General features: G+C 26.5%; 1 protein-coding gene across 7 annotated transcripts in view; it reads left to right on the top strand.

The window, feature by feature from the left end:
* The window catches only part of Pde8 (phosphodiesterase 8), a 75660-nt gene that overhangs the window by 51455 nt on the left and 4346 nt on the right, over positions 1-19859 (top strand). For 6 of the 7 annotated variants that reach the window (XM_089225784.1, XM_089225782.1, XM_089225781.1 and 3 more), the window contains 8 exons: positions 5345-5404; positions 5497-5554; positions 7374-7541; positions 16244-16458; positions 16908-17026; positions 19058-19209; positions 19292-19399; positions 19481-19674. In XM_089225784.1, coding sequence (XP_089081910.1) covers positions 5345-5404; positions 5497-5554; positions 7374-7541; positions 16244-16458; positions 16908-17026; positions 19058-19209; positions 19292-19399; positions 19481-19674 — 1074 coding nt within the window. The remainder of the gene's footprint in view (positions 1-5344; positions 5405-5496; positions 5555-7373; positions 7542-16243; positions 16459-16907; positions 17027-19057; positions 19210-19291; positions 19400-19480; positions 19675-19859) is intronic. The other variant, XM_089225780.1, reaches the window with a different exon arrangement.

Genomic DNA, 19859 nt, shown 5'->3' with positions numbered 1-19859 from the left:
TACAAGATGACAGAAAATCAATGTTTTTGAGTGCAGTTATTTTATTTAAGCTAGTATCAACCTATACTCCATATAGACTCTTCTTATTGTTTAAACAATTTTGAAATCCTTTTTTAAATTATACATTATAAATTTATAACTTTTAATCACACCATAAAATTATGTTATTTTTTTTGAATTGTAATAACTCATGAATATATTAAATAAAGAGTAAATTGAATATAACATTAAATATTTATCATTACCTACCTAATTAATAATCATTTTAATTTTTAATCTTATAAATTATGAAAATATGTAAATGGTAAAGTGTACATTATAATAATGTCAATAATTATGAAATATAATTTTTACTAATCCAGTACACAAATTTGATTCCTACATAATACCTATTATTTATTTATTTAAATACTCTAATTAATTAATCAACTAATTTAAGTTTCCTACTAATTAATGGCATTGATTTATAAGTTATGATCGTAATCATATTATTTTTTTCAAATATTAAATTATTTTATTAAATACCACACAGAGTTTAATTTAACCTTTTAAAAATATTATTTAATTCCCACAAGGCTATATAATTTAATTTTAATTTTATTTACGAAAAAATTATCAAAAATAGAATATCAGTCATTAAGTTCATATAAATATTTCTTAAATAAAAATATTTATGAATCTAATTGATTCATTAATCTTAATTTTGTTTATATATATATATTTCATATATTTGGATTAACTACTATTTTATAGTTAACTTTGTATTAGCTTATAAACTAGAATGATTATGCATTGTGCATTTGTTCTAACTAAAAAGTACAGGTTGTAAACATAAATTAGTTGTTTTATTTTTAAATTTTAAAATATAGTTTGAAAGTTTATATTAAATAGTTATATTATAATTATATATTACAGTTAGTAGTATGAATAATATTCAATTTGTGAATAAAATTATTTTTAATTTAATATTTCGTGATTAGGAGATCTTAAAAAACTATACTGTTTTAAAAATTGTATCATAATGTTATGCTTATTAATACCTAAATATTATAATATAATAATATAATAATATACAGATAATTATGTAGTATATTAAACTAAAATAAAATACACTCAATTTCAAATAGTATTTTGTAGGTAACATAATTCCTAAGTTAAATTATAAAATTTCAAATAATTATGTACAGATTCATAATATTTGTAGTTCTTGAAAATTTAATTTAGGCACATTTATAAACATTTGAATTTCAAATCATAAACAAATGGCTATCTTATCAGCTGTTGGTACAATTTATCTATCGTAAATCCTTTTAGCTTCTCTTAGGTACCTAAGCAAAACATTTTATTATTAATTAAAATTTGAATATACAATAAAAATACAATACATATAAAAATAAATCAGGTGGATTTACTTTTATTTACTTGTAGTTTTTGGGCGTATTCTTAAAAAATTCGACAAATGATGTATTTGTTCCAATTTATTATATAAAGAGATGACAAATAAAACTAAAAGAAAATAATTCTTAGAAAATGTGTTACACGAAAAACATCAAAGTACAACCGCAAAAGCTCTAGTCTCAATCCAAAAACTCAAAACAGAAACCTTGATTTCTTTGCCTTGATTTTTTTGTGTGTCCTGCAATATAATGAAATTAATTGAAATTTACATTTATACATTGTGTAAAAATATTTGTACGGAAAAATAATAATAAGTCTACCTCAATCTAAAAACAATATTATATAATAATCAAGGGTTCTGTGAATAAATTAAGACATTATTTGGTATACAAAATATGTTGAACACTGATATTGTTCTATCTAGTAATTCAATTTGTTAGAAGGGTTAGTTATTTACTAAAAGATGTAGTGTAAATTGAAAAACCACTGAAGTGAACTTAATGAAAAAAATCTCTAAAAGCTAAATCTCAAGATGTTCCAAGATGTTTGGGACTAATTTCTTAACCCCAATGAAAATATAATAAGTTTTCAGATTTTCTGGTTATTCTTGATGTAGTTTGTGCTGTATCAAATTCACTTAAAAAATTATACGTATATTAAAATATAATTGTTTTTTTATAGAATAATTCTTAAAGTAAAGACTTAAGTTTTAGAAAATACTAAAAACCATGCAATATTATAACAAAATATTCACGAATAGTCAATTATTTACGTTGATATATTGTTGTAAAATTATGAAGAATTAAATGAGTACTAGACGAAAAGTTTAAATTATTAATTAATATACAACGATCTTTAAAAATATTTGTTTTAATGTGTAAACAAATTTATGAAGGACGTATTAAATATTTGAACTTCTTAAGAAAAATAGGTACTTTTCCGAAAACTTTTATATTATTTTATTAAAAAAAAAATTTTTCTTAAAATCTTTTATTTTAATATTAAGTTAAATATTTCCATAACAAGATAGCGTATTAAACATTTTAATTAGGTTTTTATGCTTCACCTAATCTAAAACTGTGGCACTTGGTAACAGGCTATTTCTCCAAGTCTTAAATAGTCTGGATCATAATTTTCTCTCAACCTTCTCTCCATCGTTCGCTTAATTAATTTCTTTTATCTTAAATTACAATCAAATGTGGCATATGCAATAACCTTTTTTACTGTTCGTTTCTTTATTAAAAATACCGACCTATTTTACTCGTCTTTTTACTCATGGTTATATTATATAATTTACTTTTTTCATTTTTACTTCAGACTTCACCTGAATTCTAGGTTATCCCTCCTAATACTACTTAAATTCTATATTTTATTCTTTAATCTGACGTACCTGAAATACGTAACCTAACAATAATGAATCATAATCATATTATTATCTTCCGGTTGAAAAAACTTCTAACAAAACCGTATAGTAATATTTAATATAAAGGCTTACCTACGAATAACGATTATAAATTAATTGTTTGAGGGTTTTATTAAAATTAATATTTTCTAAAAATAGAAAATCTACTTAATGTCCATTATACCTATTAGGTATAAATATACTTAGTTGGACTTAAAGAAAACACATCTAATATAAACTATGAAAACAGAAAATCAATTTGATAATGAAATAATGTTAAGTCGTTAACACTTCAAAAAGAGACCGAAATTGTTCAACGTGTAAAATGTGTAAGTTAATGAAAAATAAAAACCTTAATAACTAAAAACAGAGTCTATGTACTTAGAACTCGTTCACTCGAAAAACAAAAATAAAATAAAATATATTTATTTTATTATCTTATTTAAAAAAATAATATTTTGTATAGTATACCACTATTGGTAATAAATATTTTACTAAAATGTTATCAATATTAGTATTGAAATGTCTTACAACCACTCATTCTTCGATGTCGCTTAAACTTCTCTTATAGTAAACTATACCTCTGAGCTGTATTATAAATTAATATTTAATGTGCTTATGTTGAAGGACGAATAGAAGAAGTCTTCTATATTATTTAGTATCCCCATGATTATGCTAAAAGAACAACCCGGGGCATTAGATCCCTTAAATCTTGAGTTCTTGTTTACTCTCTGTTTTCATTGACGTGACTGTTAATCTTAATTCTCATGTGAGAGTGATTTAGTTAACAGAATTAACATTGTGTTTGGATTATATACCTAAATAAAAGTGACAAATATGTATCTATATTGTATTCATAATATTATAATAATATATATATTCTACATCGCAATTATATTTATGAAACGATTATTTTATTTCGTATTTATTTTAAAGCATAATAAAGATCAACATTTTTTTTTTAAATTAACTTTAGACGTGTAAATCAATTTATTACCAATATTGAATCGTTAATATTTATTAAAACCTGAAACAGATTTATTTTATTTTATTATTAATTAAATAAATAAGTTTTATCCTTTAAAAAATATTGAACAATTATATTTATTCAACACTTAGTAGTTTTGAAATATACGTTAAAAACACTTTGATGGTGCTACTAATGTAATGATTATAATAAGTTAATAAGAATAGATTTTCACCGGAATTAATTTTTCTCGGTAGTGAAGACAACTTAAAAAGAAATTTCGTGGAGTGTTATCATTATGGCATGGAAATCGAAAGAGGCATTATAGTGGCCTTAAGTTTGTGTTAGTCACGGTAGATAAAGAACACTCGGGGCAGTCTAACGCCCTCGAACAGACATTTGATTCACTTTTTACTAGTGTGCCTAATGATCCAAATACTAGCATTATGTTATATGACATGTTTTGCAGTTCATTCACTACTGAATAAATTATTTTAATCTTATTTTTCACTCCATTGTACTCAAAGCGTTTGCAAAAATATCAGCCAACCCACGATAAATTTCTTTTACGCATTTATTAGCATGGTAATATAATAAGACGTATATACAAACAAGAATGACTTAAATACAGTTGTAATATTTATAGTATAATGTTATTATTACTCTAACCTCACTTAAGATAAATACATGCTTAAAAACTTCAAGTGTTTTTTTTTATTGTTTAAATACTTCATCAGATGTGTGTTTTTTAATAGACCATTCGGTCTATTTTTAATTTAAACGATTTTATATCATTTTATAAATCCATAATATAATTTACATTCATGCGTTATATATTATATTAAATTTTGACATTCTGCAGAATTTTTTTAATTTGATTATATATTATGTTATGCGACTATTTTAAGGGTATACTATTTGTGTATGTGTGTGTGTGTGTGTGTGTGTGTGTGTGTGTGTGTGTGTGTGTGTGTGTGTGTGTGTGTGTGTGTGTGTGTGTGTGTGTGTGTGTGTGTGTGTGTGTGTGTGTGTGTGTGTGTGTGTGTGTGTGTGTGTGTGTGTGTGTGTATGTGTTGGGGAGCAAAACTAATATTTGTTTTTTCATTTTTAAGCTGAAAGTACTAGTTAATTGGTTGAAGTAGAATAACATTTTTAATGCAATACGATGTAAAACTAACAAAATTCGCTGAAAGTTAACAACATTTCAAACGTAAGAATTTGACTTATTATACCGAAAATATTTTAATCAGCTCATATATATATAAAAATATTGTATAAATGTAAATGAATTATGAATTTTTTATGAGGTTAAAAAGAAAAGTTTTTGCATTTTAAATTGCAGGTACATTCATCTTAAAAATAAGTAACTTACATAATATACAAGGCTACGTATCAGTTGAAAACTTTTGTTAGATTTTAATAACATTATTGTCTTATTGAAGCGTATACAATCTAAATGGGTATATAAAAATTGTATATCATTATATTAGGAATTGAATATTTCCTTGTGTTAATTTTAAATAGGTATAGGTACTATATAAGTATTGATTAAATGTTTTTTTTTTTTTTGTCCCTAGGTCGTTACGTTCGCTTAGAAAGAATGCTCACGTTGTACTTGTCGCTTTAGTAAGGAAAAGGTAATCAATTTCTTTATACTTATACTGTAATTCAACGGCAATGATGTGAAACCTCATTGGTTGATAAAGTATAACGTATTTGTTTTTTACAGCCTTGTGTTGAGAAACGAAAAAGATGTTACGTCCATTTTATCCAGTGGATTTAATAAGGTGAGTGATATTTTTTTATTTTCCAATCCAATTCTTAATTTAATTATACACGAATAAAAAAACACCATGTAAAATTTCCAATTTTAAATACAATTTTGCATAATTTTATTTAATTTGATCATAGATAATTCTATCCATATATCAAGCATTGTTTTGAATGTATATGATAATTCTTTTCTTTAAAATATTATCTTAGATTTATAGTGAAGTAAAATATATTATTCAAAATTCGTTATCATACGTTTTTTCTATTTCTGAATTTTTTTTCTATGGTACCTCATAAGAAATTTTTCTTTCAATTTATTTAAATTAATTATTAAGTATCGATTTGTTTAATCTTAATAAGAAATACCTAACAATATTTATTTTTTGCGACTTAACGTTACGTGGTTGCTTCATTTAATCACATGACGTGATTTAGAGTACACACTACTCGTTGCCACTAGTTCCCGGGAGCGTGAACACCTGAGTTCTTAGTGGCAAAAACCTTGTCACTCATACACGTGTTGCCAACCTACTATATCAATCGTACTAACCTCTATCATAACCCTATAACCCTAAAATATTTAATAGCCATAAATGTCGAGCTCAAGACCAATAATAAAAATAAAAATAAATATTTTATTAATTAATATTAATAATATAATTAGTTAATATGTTAAAAGGCACTATATTAATTCATTGCTCCCATTTGTTTAAAAATCTAATGCTTATACATCCAATGATTTTCTAGGGTAAATTTATTGACTGGGAAAATAAATACTGAAAAAAAAATGTATGTCATAAAAACCTAATGAAGAAAAAACGGAAATTTTAACTGAATCATACTTTCTTTATTGGTGCGATCTATCGTGTGATTTATTAGATGTTTGTGTTATTTTAAATTAATACAATTGTATACAGATATTACGATATTCTCAGTATTGTATTTAAACAAAAAATTAATCATTAATATTTTAATATTTTTGAACCCATATTATTATTCACCAAAATCACTTCTTCCTTCTACAATCTATGAAGTTTAAAAAAAAAAACAAGTTGTATCTAGTTGGATAGTTATTTATGTTACAATTTACTTCCCAAGTTTTATTAATTTCCTTATGAATAAAAATAAAATTTAAAGTAAATGTAACGGCTTCAGATATTTTAGGTGTTCTTACTGTTGACCTGAGAAGAAAAATATTATGATGGTCATTTTGAACCTTCCAAAGAAACTAAGATAACCCGTAATAATTTAGAAACCTTCATTTAATTATGTTTCTTTTCACTGTCTTATACAAAGATAAAACAAGGAAAATTATTTAAAAGGTTAACATTCGATTTAAAGGAAGTTTCTCAATATTTAAATGACTACCCAATAAATATAATGTTGTTATCATTAATTTAAAATTATGTATTTTCTTAGAATACGAACATTCTATTATATGTTTAGAGAAAAAAAGATTCTTGTATAAAACTATTATTGTAATTTATTTAAAATTTAGTGAACTATAGTAATACAATTAACATTTAAACATTGAAGATTTTTATAGAGCAACCATTCTTTTTCACCTTTTTCTAATTTAATACTTAATATAACTACGATAAATATGTCTGAAAGTTTTATAATTTTAAAAACGGTAACTTTTTATCTATTGATTATATTTTATATCCAAAATATTCATAATTCCAGGTTTTTTTATTTGGTTAATGTTTTATGATGCTTTATGCATAATATATTTATTATGTATATATTTTGTATAATGTTAACCTATATGAATACGTTTTTAGGTATAACAATATGTTTAATTAAATTTAATAACAAAAAAAATCATTACAGATAATAGTTGAAACATGCAACAAAAACGTATGGATCAAAGAGTTACAACAGTTAGAAAAAGAAGATGTAGCTATGCGATCAATTTTAGCACAGCAAGACGCAGTTTTAGCTGCACTGGATAAGACCAAAGACCTCGTCATCATTACCGACCTCAAACACAACATTCAAGTAAACATCAATCGAATTCCAAGATTAACTTTTTAGAACTCCGAATCCTTCTATTCTAACTCTCTCCTGAGCTGTGCTTTTCAAATGATCAATAAACATTAACTTTGTTGCTTCGGTAAATATGCGAACGCACAAAACATCCCTTGGGTGCATAACGTGTTTGTTTGCTTTTGGATCAGTGTTGTTCTAGGTAAATCGAGAAATGTGGATGAATAAAAAACGATTTGAGTGGTAGAGGCTTTAGGTAAAACCAGGAAATTAAATTACATCATCCAAACTCCAATGACCGCATTAAAAAAACACCTAGCTATTTAACATTTTCTGGTTATTTTGTCATTAACATTTTCAAATCCATTTTGTAAAATTAGGGGAACTCCAACTGACAAAATGACACTCATAATAATAAATTATTAAAATCACAAATAAATGTTTTATTTTTTATTCAAATAATAATAAAATGACAAGGGGGTGTAAGGCGCCGGCTGCGACGCACCCCATCACTGGTTCGAATCCGGATCATGCAGGGCGGCATCGGTTTCCGGGCAGTGTACGCTGTCTGGAAAGAGAGGCCGTCGCCCCCCCCCCCCCCTCACGGGCATGGCAGAAACCTGCAGGTGCCCACTAGAAATTCTGCCAAAACACACACGTGCACCAAAAACCTACCCAACTTAAAGCCCTACAGTACCCTCCCTACACTCAATGGCCTATGTTGCCGCAGGTTAACAAATAAAAATAAAATAAAATGACAAACAAAAGATACCACCAACCAACAAAGTCAAAGTATTATGACAACCTATTCTTGAACTTGTTTCCTTTGATATAATTGATGTTGTTCCATATAACCTATTCTTGTTTCGTTAATATTTGATAAGTTTATAAATATAACTAATTTATCTATAAAATAGTATCGTTAAATGAATCAAAATATAGAATTATGAAGTATTTATTCAACTAATTGATACCTGCTTATATGCTCTGTGAAAAATACATTATTATAACATTTTAAAGTAGGGTGACCAACCTAACCTAACCGTTTAAAACGGGATTGTCCACTTTTTGATCATCATGTCCCGTTGTCCCGACAAATATCTAACGGGACGCTTTTTGTCCCGTTTTTAGAAGATGGTCCCGTTGTAATTCTACTATCTCCCTGTTATTATATTAATATATTATTATGTGTAGAAAAAAAATTAATCAAAGGAACAAATACAAAACAATATAACACAGAACTACAGTTACAAATTTGAAGTTTGAAAGTTATTAAGTATAACAGTTTTTGTGGAACGAATGTTGATTGTGATGAATTATTATTTAGAAAATAATAAGTAATTAACATCAATCCAAAAAGAGTAAGAATAATACTTTGACCAATTTTTCTAAACTCACAAAAAAAACTAATCCAAACCAGACGTGTTTTTTTTTTATGGTTAGGGCTTCGACAACTGAAGTCATTAGCCTGGGGAACTGTAGGGGAAGGTACTGTAAGGTTTTAACTCATGGGTTTTTGGCAAATTTTGAATGGGCACCCGTGGGTTTCTGCCATGCCCGGTTGGGGGCCAGCTGCCTCTCTCTCCAGACATCGCGAGATGCACAAAGAGCGATGCCGCCCGTGACCGAGATTCGAACCGGCGACTGCGTGCGTCGCAACCGACGCTTTAGTTCGCTCGCCACTCCACCCCCCAGACGTGTTTTATTATAATATTAAGCTTATTCAACATTATTTAATATTTATTGGTTTTTTTTTTTTTTAGAGTATCTACCTAAAACTGTTTTTCCCGTTTATATATATATATATATTATATATGATATACGGTAAAGGTACGAATACCGTTTAACCCTAGGATTTACCGGTAAATTCGCCGACTACTATTGGTAAAACCTAGGATACACAACATCGTTTAGTCAAACCCCGAAAGATTTTTGTAGTTCAGGCTTTTACAGACGAGATTTGGTAAATCTTAGGATAAAAAATCAGTGTTAGTAAAAGTCCAAAAAATTTTACTTAAGTTATTAATTATTATTATTATTATTATTATTATTTAAGTATATTAGGTAGGTACTACATATTAAATACACATATTTATATTATTGTTATATATCATGGCAACAATTTTATATAATTATTACAGAATATTATTACTGTAGTGTTAGTATATTATTTTATTATTATTATTATTTTTAAGTACTAATGCAAAAATTGACATATTAAATGCACTAAAATATATAAATAGGTACATTTATTACTTTTATATTATTTTTATTATTATTAAATTAAATGTATTATTAAATTATTTGTTTGTATAGGCTTGGCTACTGTGACATCTCGAGTTGTTTTCAATCTATTCAATCTATAATCAATCTATTATCAAACCTGTTCCGTATCATAAACTAAATTATATGCGTAACACAGTATTAAGTAGGAACAACTTTTATCACATACCTAAGTACCTTTTTGGCTAATTTATTGATTGTATGAGTATATAGGTACACGTGTCAAGGTCTTCTATTATCATGATGTATATGGAAGACTTCCATTGGAAGTCGAAATGAAAATTCCCAAAGTCAATACTTAAATAATAATAATTATGATAATCAAGATAAAAGAGCCGATCGCAGTTTAGTTGTCATAATATATAACAATAATATAAATAGTGTATTTAATATAATATATTAAATACTAATATTATTAGTCATTGATGTAGTACTTACCTAATATACTTAAATAATAATAATAATTAATAACTATGGTAACATTTTTGGACTTTTACTAACACTGATTATTTATAGTTAATATATAAAATAGAATATTATAAAAACTTCTCCTAGTTTTTAACCCAAATTTATTTGAATAATAATATTTTTTAACGTTTATCAACGCAAAAAAACGTAGCCACACTGCACATTACACATGAATATAGGAATAAAAACCATTTAACAACACACAACATTTTTAATAAGATCTATAAAAATGTAAAATACAACAACTGATTATAGTTTGAATTATATAAATAATCAATTTCGAAAAAATAAACTAATACTCTTTAAACTGATTTAACACAAATATTAAATATATTAGAAAATAAGATTGTTAACAGATATTTTACTACCAAGTAGAACAAAAGTTTTTACTTAAACCAATTTTATATGATGAAATAATAAAAGAATTTAGCAAACTGTTTAGCAGTATTTACCTTAACGTTTTCGAGAAGGTTCAACGATTTTGTTTGTATTCCTTTCAATATTGAAGTAGTACGGCTACTTTTGTTCTCAACAAAAATCCAATTTCCATTGTACAGAACTGGTGTTAAAAAAAAATAAATAAATAAATAAATACATAATAATAATGTTGCATGTACTCTTTGAACTTTTAACTTATGGTAAGATTAAGTGAGACATATTATGTAGTATATTATACTATATAATATAACCATTGTGTAAATACTAAATATTTTGAAATCTGCTCTTCTTCATTGCCATACTAATTTTATTTCGATTTCAGATAATCACTTTGAACTGAACATATTATTTTCAATGTTGAAGTTTCTAACTACGATTTCTGTTATGTATTATTAATATAAATAATAACATAAACATATTATATAGACATTTATTGTTAACAGTATAAATCGTAATGACGTACAATATATTTCTACTCGCTAATAACCGATGGACAGTCCCCACCGATCGTAATATGATACTTATGATTATTGTTAGTATAAACAGTATAGGTGTAATATCATATAATATAAATGCTGAATATGCAACATCTTTTTCCTTAAAAAAAAAAAATATATAGGTAAGTAGTATTTTGTGTATTACTTAATCGCTATGTTAGTGAGTTTGTAAGTTTAATTACATTCATTATAATCACTTGGTGAATATCGCTGAGGTGGTTTTCTAGATCTAATTAGTCTGGGTATTTTATTTATTATTATATAGTATCAGGATTTTGTTTTGCACCTACGGTTTCGATATTTTCAGTATTTTCCTTTATTTGTTTATTGGGTGTAAGTGAAATTGAATTATTTGCTGGTGTCAGCGATTTATCAATGAGTAATTGATCATTGTGTATTTGTGTCTCTTCCAAATAGTTCCGTCATCGAGCTCTACAGCGTGTGTATTACAACTAATGGATTTGATAATTTTACCCTTTTGCCATTTATTGTTATTATTCCTATAATCTCTAGCTAAAACATTATCATCTGTATTAAATAATACTATCCTATTACCACCATTGGTTATTTGTGATATTTTTCGTTCAATAACCACTCACTTGTATTCGGCAATAACGCGTCAAAATGTAAACGTGTTGATTGACCTAACATTAGTTTAGTTGGCGTTTCTCGTGTTGTTGAATGAGGTGTATTACGATACATCAAAAGAAATTTATTTAATTGGGATTTTACAGTCGAGCATTTAAAAAAAAAAATTTTATTGTTTTCACTGCTGATTCTGCACAGCCGTTTGATTCTAGGTGAAATGGAGCGCCTGTCATATGCCTTATACCTAGATTTTTGCAATATGCTTGAAATTTAAAACCTGTGAAACATTTTGCACCATCTGATGTAATTATTTTTGGAATTCCAAATCGTGCTATCGTTTCTGAAAATTTTTGAATAACAATTTCTGCTGTCATAGAATTTATTTGAAATACTTCTAACCATTTTGTGGTTGCGTCAACAATGACAAAAAAATATTTATTTTGAAATGGTCGAAGAAAATCGCAATGCACTCTAGTCCACGGTTTTCGGGCCATTTCCAAGGTGATGTTACAGATTTTGGCGGATTTTGCCTGACATTAATACAATTGTCGCAACTTTGTGTGATATTTTCGATTTCTTTGTCCATTCCTGGACATCAAAAGTATGATCTCGCTAAACTTTTCATACTGGAAGAACCCATATGATATGAATGAAGTTCCTTGAGTATATTATTTCGAAATTTAGCTGGTATAATAACACGGTAACCCCATAATAGACATCCCTGTTCCACTGCAATTTTAGTTTTTCGTAAATTATATGAATTAAGTTCTAAATTTTTAGAAAAATCACTATTCCATTCTCCTGTTTTATACTTTGGCGAGAATTGTGTCTCTACTTGTTTCAATTTTTATTTTAGACCAGTGACCAGTCTAATGTGAAAGGTGATTGTTCGTGAATAAAATTAAGATTAATACATTCTTCATTATGATTTTCAATTTTTAATTTTGAACCTTTTATTCGTGATAAAAAATCGGCTGTATTATCTTCGGATTTCTCAAATTTTATGTCGAATGATGATAAAACATAGGCCGATCGTTGTAACCTATTAGCCGCGTAAATTGGGATATTACCTTTCTTATCACCGAAAATATATATTAACGGTTTATGGTCGGTTTCTAATAGAAAATGCCTGCCATATAAATAGTCATACAATTTCGTAACCCCGTAAATAATTGCTAAAGCTTCTTTTTCAATTTGTGGAAATTTACATTCTGACTCAGATAGAACTCTTGATGCATATGCTATAGGTTTTTCAGTACGATCTAGGTACACATGGGAAAGAACTGCGCCTAGTGCATAAGATGATGAGTCTACAACGAGTTTAATCGGAATATTATGATCATAATGTGCCAATACGGGTTTCGAAATTAAAATTTGTTTAACTTTATTGAATGCTTGGTCACATTCTGGTGTCCAATTCCATTCACTGCCGTTACGTAAAAGAGTGTACAATGGTTTTAACATATTTGCAGCGTTTGGAATAAATTTTATATAATACGTAACTAAACCTAAAAATGATTTTAGCAATGTTTTATTTTTTGGGACAATGGCATCGTTTATAACATCTGTGTGTTTTGTTAGTGTGTGTAAACCATTTTCGTCTAACCTGTGACCCAAATATTCAATTGACTTTTGCATAAATTTGCATTTATTCAACTTTACTCTTAAACCTGCATTTGACAATACATTTAGTAATTTGTCTAAACGAGCATTGTGCTCTGTGATAGTGGAACCTGCAACAATAATGTCGTCTTGGAATATACATATGCTCTCAAGACCTGCTGTGGAAGTTTCCATAGCTTTTTGAAACTCCCCTGCTGACGACTTCATTCCAAAAGGGTTACGTGTATAGCTAAATAAACCTTTATGTGTGTTAATAGTGGTATATTTGCGATCAGATTCTTTAATAACCATTTGTTGGTATGCGTCTTTTAAATCTATTTTCGAAAAAATATTTTGAACCACTAATATTTGCATATAAATGTTCTATTTTTGGAAGAGGGTATTCAGTCCCTTCTAATACCGGATTTATTGTTATTTTAAAATCACCGCAAATTCTAACCGTGACGTCTGATTTTAATATTGGTACTATTGGAGTTGCCCATCCATTTATATGACTGAACAGTTGATGATATAATCTTTTTGAAATTACGCTATGTTGTGAACCGGTATCAATTTCGAAGCTTACATTATTGTTTTGTACGATTAAATTTACTGTAAACGGTTTCACCGCTTTATTTCGAGAATTTTGATCAATTATGGAAAAAAAAGTATTTGAAAAATCATAACTAACTGTTTCGTCATCATCATTATTATCATACAAAAATTTATTTTGTCTTTTGATATTTTTCTTTTCTTTCTTACCCTTTTTACATACGGTGGACAAATGACCCTTTTCACCACAATTGTTGCACTCGAAGTCCTTAATTGTTTCTGTAGTCTTTTGAAAGCGATTGGAACGGCCACAAATCCCGCATTTGATTTTTGATTCCTTGTATGTATTGAACCCCTGCTTGGCAGTATGTCCATTGTTAGTATAAACAGTATAATATCATATAATACAAATGCTGAATATGCAACAATTAAAAAAAAATATACGTGGCAAATGCTATATTGTAAATTATAGTAGAACCGATACAAACTTAAATATATTATATTTTCTCATAAGACTTAAGTACATAAAACACTAGTTAACTCTACATAATATTAATTTAAACAAATTTTTAATTACCTATTGTATAATGAAATAAAGACACCTATATTATATACACTTAGGTAGTTAGATAATTGATATGTAAAATATACATATTTTAAAATAACACAATATATTATGAATTATGTGTTATTAACTATTAAAACACAATAATTTGGTTTATATAAATAAAAATAATTTGAAAAAACAACTGTAAGAATTGTGCTTTATTTGAAACCTATAATTTTAGAAAATATTCATTGAGCTTATAAAAAAATAATTATTACCTGTTTTATATAGACTGTGTAGCCTTAGTGAATAGATAAAAATATGTAAAAATATAATACTTTTTTCCATTTTATTTTCCCCTTGGGTAGTTATTGATATATACACAACATTTTTGGAAAAAGGAAGCTATGTATATCGTATGTAGACATAACGTAACTATTAACATTTTTTTCAAATTTAAAACATAATTTTATACTATTTAGTTTCTTGTCAGTTGTCGATATCCTGTCATAGTTTCTACAGTATATAAACTGTTTCGTTACTATTAAAATAAACACAAACTAAAATATAGTCAGTATACACCTATATCGTATTACATTTCTGAAATATAATCATACAATGTACATAAATATACAGATAAACAGTTTAAAAAACAATTTAATTTTCAATTAAGTTTTGAACTCAACAATACGGTTTAGTACAAAAAATTACCGTAGTCATCTTGAAAGATAAACTAATTTTAATAACATCAAAATAATACGACCTGAAATTTATGTTTTTTCACTAATATAAGATATTAGTAGAAAATATAAAACTAATAATAAATGTATTGCACGCAACCTATAAATTTATAACTATAATATATTATAATTTATTTAAAAAAATTATAAACACCAAAAATGCATCATGTTCTCATCACAATGAATAACAATTATAATATCTAAAACTAATTATAATAATAAGTTTACTATCATACTGTTAAGTTTTTATAAATATTAAATGTTCACATTTGTATTGATTATCATCGACATAAATGACAAATAATTTTTACCAAATAAAAATAGTGCATTCAAATGTGTAAAGTAAATTATGTCGACAAAGAAAATTCTAATTTAAATAAAATACATAATATTATTTATTAAATTACTGATTGTAGAACTTGTCGTTTATTGTATAAAAATAGATGAAATAATTGTTTATAATTATTATGCTCCTGCTTTTTTATTACTTTCTAATTATCTAATTATATAATAATATATTTGTTTTGCACCATAATACAATGTCACATTATTTTAATTCCAAACGAAAAAGTATCATTTAATAAGACATAAATAGTACACTGTTTGAGTATTTAATTTGGATGCTGTTATTCCATGAATAGCAATAATTTAAAATATTTATTAGGTATTTAGTTGTATGATAATATTATAAAAATATTTATTTTCAAACCTAAATGAATTAAAACGGGTAATATTTCATTATATTAGGTACAATGTTAAATAAATGGAATTTTTTCTTTTTTTTTGTCGCTAACACCACGCCAACAAAATAAATTCAAAAACCATTCAGGAAAATGTTATGACATAAGACCGTTCTAGGTTAATTTTCTATATACTTTTACGACTTAATCAAACACAACTATTTACATTTACAAGTAATATTATTAATACTATTCACCTGTTAAACGAACAATTTCATACCAATATTTCACGTCATAACGACAAAGTTTAATCTTGCAGTATATGAATAAGTCGGGATCGGTGATTTTGGGATACGCCGCCGAAGATGTGATAAGCAAGCCGCTGGCTGTATTCCACCAGTTGTGTGACATCGACCAAATTACCAAAAAGCTAGAAAAAAACATTGAATGGGATGGTAAAGTATCATGGAAGTGCAAGAGCGGAGAACACGTATACCTCCATTGTCGAGCTTCCCCGTTTCGACCGTTTGGCAAGTAAGTTTGGAAATTAAATTGTTATAAAACACCCACAGCTAGTATATTTTTTAATTTAAAATCTCAAACAAATAGTCTGTTAATAAATAAATATTCTAATTTTCTGAATAAGAAAAAAAAATTAAAGAAAGTCAACTCAAAAAGAAAAACATTTCCCGTTGATTTTCTATTGTATTTTAATAAATATGTATATTATACGTTAACACATTTTAAGGATGATTAAAAACATACTTTTAAATTCATAAAACATTTTATAAGTCCTTGTAATATTAACTTTACTGTAAATTGTATATTGTCTCAAAATCAAGAATTGGTTAATCTTATAATAAATATGATTTTCACATTACTTATTGATATGAATATCGTTATAAAACAGAATGAACTAGTACCCCTTTGGTTTATTTAAATGCCTAACTCACAAGTGCTGATTAAAGGTTATTGATTTTCAGAGAAACAACGAATTACATCTATATACAAGAAAGTATTGTAGATGCACATGGTTTTCCAAGAGGAAGTGTACCATCCATTCGTAAAGGATCATATGACCTCAAGTCTATTAACAGCGATGGTAAGTAATTAAATCCATATATTATAATTTATGAGGTATAAAAGTCACTTTTTCCACACGATAAATATACAAGCAAACGTTTTCAAATTTACTGTATATTTAAAATGTCCTAAAATCCTGACTGACTAATCAACGTACAGCTAAAACTATGATAGCAAGAAACTTATAATTTTCATGGTATAGGTATCTTTATACCACAATGTTGAGGTGCATTAATAAAATATTGAAAATTCCCATTTTATAGATAGGCTTACACAAGTATATTGTTTCGGCAAACGGAAATCCAATATTTTTTGTATACCAATGTGATTGGTATTAGTTTAAATAAATAAAATATTATGAAGAGAACATTTTACTTAATTTACAACTGCATTAAAATCTAATTTAACATTATTCTTAACTTGAGCATGAAAGGTTTCGAGTACAAAACACCAACAAGAAATTCAATATTATTTTATACGGCCATTAAATTCCATGCTTAATTTAAAATCTAAAATACTATTTGATCATCATTATTATGCATGGAGTTGTCTAATTTAATATTTTAAAACGAAATCCTCTTTACATAAATTCACGAAAATCAGTTGACCAGTAACTGCTATATAAATTAATAACATAAACTTTAACTTGTATAGAAATAATTCCGTCTGTTATATGATAATTAATAACAATTTTACATAGATTGCGTAAATCTCTGAACAAGAACTTTCGTTACTCCTGCCATTGAAACATTGCTACAAATAATATATATTATTCAACAAAATTATTATGAACTAAAAATAATGTGAATAAAAAAGGAATTTGATGGATTAAAGTAATAATATTTATTGTTAATTTAAAGTACCTAGGTAAATAAATGATTAAATAATCATATTATGTTACACCTACAAGTGTATTATTTATAATTTTACTTAAAATTATCCGATAAATATGTTCAATACAGAGTACCTACACATAAATCACACATGATTTGAGGAATAACTTTTATCGTATTCGACTATCATTAGTTAAATTTACACATAAATGTCGTCTGAACCCTTTTTACTCAAAAGCACTTGATTATGATCAAACATTGTATCCGAGTTTAAAATTATACCTATATATTATTGTATAATAATACTTATTGTGACCTTTTAGAAAGGTTTATCAAAAAAACATAATTGAAGAATACTGAAAACATATCATATATTATATAAATGTTAAAATACGAACAAATAAAAATTAAATTTATTACCTAGCAATACAAAATAACAATATGAAGTAGGTATTTTATATTTAATTATATTATATAATCATATTTTCTCTAGATATCTCATCTACCTACGTATAGTCAATATAGAGTGAACAGGGTCTATTATTATTTATTATAAAAGTTGTATTATTTCTGATTACATATCATTTATATAAACCAAGCTTCATTATCTTTCCAGTCAATTAATTTTTTTGTAAATTCCATTTCGTACAAGAATGAACTATTATAATCATTTTTGAAATGTCCAAATCTAATTTATATAAGTTTTTCTTAGAATTTTATCAACACATCTTTTTAAAAATCATAATAACCGAACGAATAAAATATGTTAAAACTTTAAAGGAATTATTATATAACTAGAAATACCTACAGAAAATAAACCGACGAAAATTATGTAATTTTTATTAAATAATTACAACACCACCTAAAAATAATTTAACAATTTAAATATTTGTATTAAAATAAATAAATATACTAATAATTTTTTAAAGGTATTCATAATAAATCATACACATTCGTTACATTAAAATGTCTTGTTTTTTTCTGATTATTTTGTGAAACAATTGAAATTTTAACTATTAATCTCTCATAGTATCAACTAGATCCAACTTGCAGTCAGAAAACCATTCTCTCAAAGTTGAAAGTCTAAGCGTTTTTTCTACTAAAAAGCGTCTTAAGAAACAAAAAAAATTAATACATTCATTTCTCCACTTAAAATCTAAAAGCGATTGTTTGATTTGTGAAATACATTTTTACCAGTTTTAAATTTAATTTATTAGATTTTTCTATAATAGGCGCACAATCAGCTCGAAGACAGAGTTTAGCGAAATTGCATAATTTGCCACTTGAAGCGCCAATCACGAAAGTAATATCATTGATATGTACCGCTCAAGAAAACTCAAACGACCAAGTCGTACAAATTTTGGATAAGGTATGGGTCACTGATTGATGTCGTATTATTATTGACGCACAAACATATTTTGAAAAAAACCTCAAATTATACAATATTATAGGTTGTTGATATATTGCGTGTCACTGAACTATACTCGTCACATTTAAAAACCGAAAATATCAAATACGATGATCCCGTTACGTCAGATCTAATTGGAGCTCTTATAACGGTACTGTTTTTTGACAACATGATATTAACATACATGTAAATATGAATACTAGATAATATGATTTGTTTTATTTTATTTTAGCAAGGGCCTGTCCACGTGACATCCACTCGAAGAAGCTCTAATGATTCAGCGACTGTTAAGAATCAACCTTACGGTTTGAGTATTGCTAAAATGAATTTTATGACAAGTGTAACTCCTCAAATCAAAGAACTCTTGGATATGTCTCTGTATTGGGATTTCAACGTATTCAAACTTGAAGAACTTACTATGAAAAGGTGACGGATACTTAAATGTTTTGAATTACCGTGATAATTAATTGATGGGTAACTATTTTGGCCAACATATTTTACATAAAATTCATTCGTTGATCATCTACTATTTATGAATCAAAAAACGTTTTACTTTTAAAAACTTGATTGCTGTAATATATAGCAATAAATCTCCCCTCTTAGTATTTACG

Source organism: Diuraphis noxia, unplaced genomic scaffold (assembly GCF_037042655.1).
Source record: "Diuraphis noxia isolate RWA-SAM2 unplaced genomic scaffold, SU_Dnox_SAM2 contig0004, whole genome shotgun sequence".
Classification (NCBI taxonomy): Eukaryota; Metazoa; Arthropoda; class Insecta; order Hemiptera; family Aphididae; genus Diuraphis; species Diuraphis noxia.
This window is presented reverse-complemented; position numbering and strand designations above follow the sequence as displayed.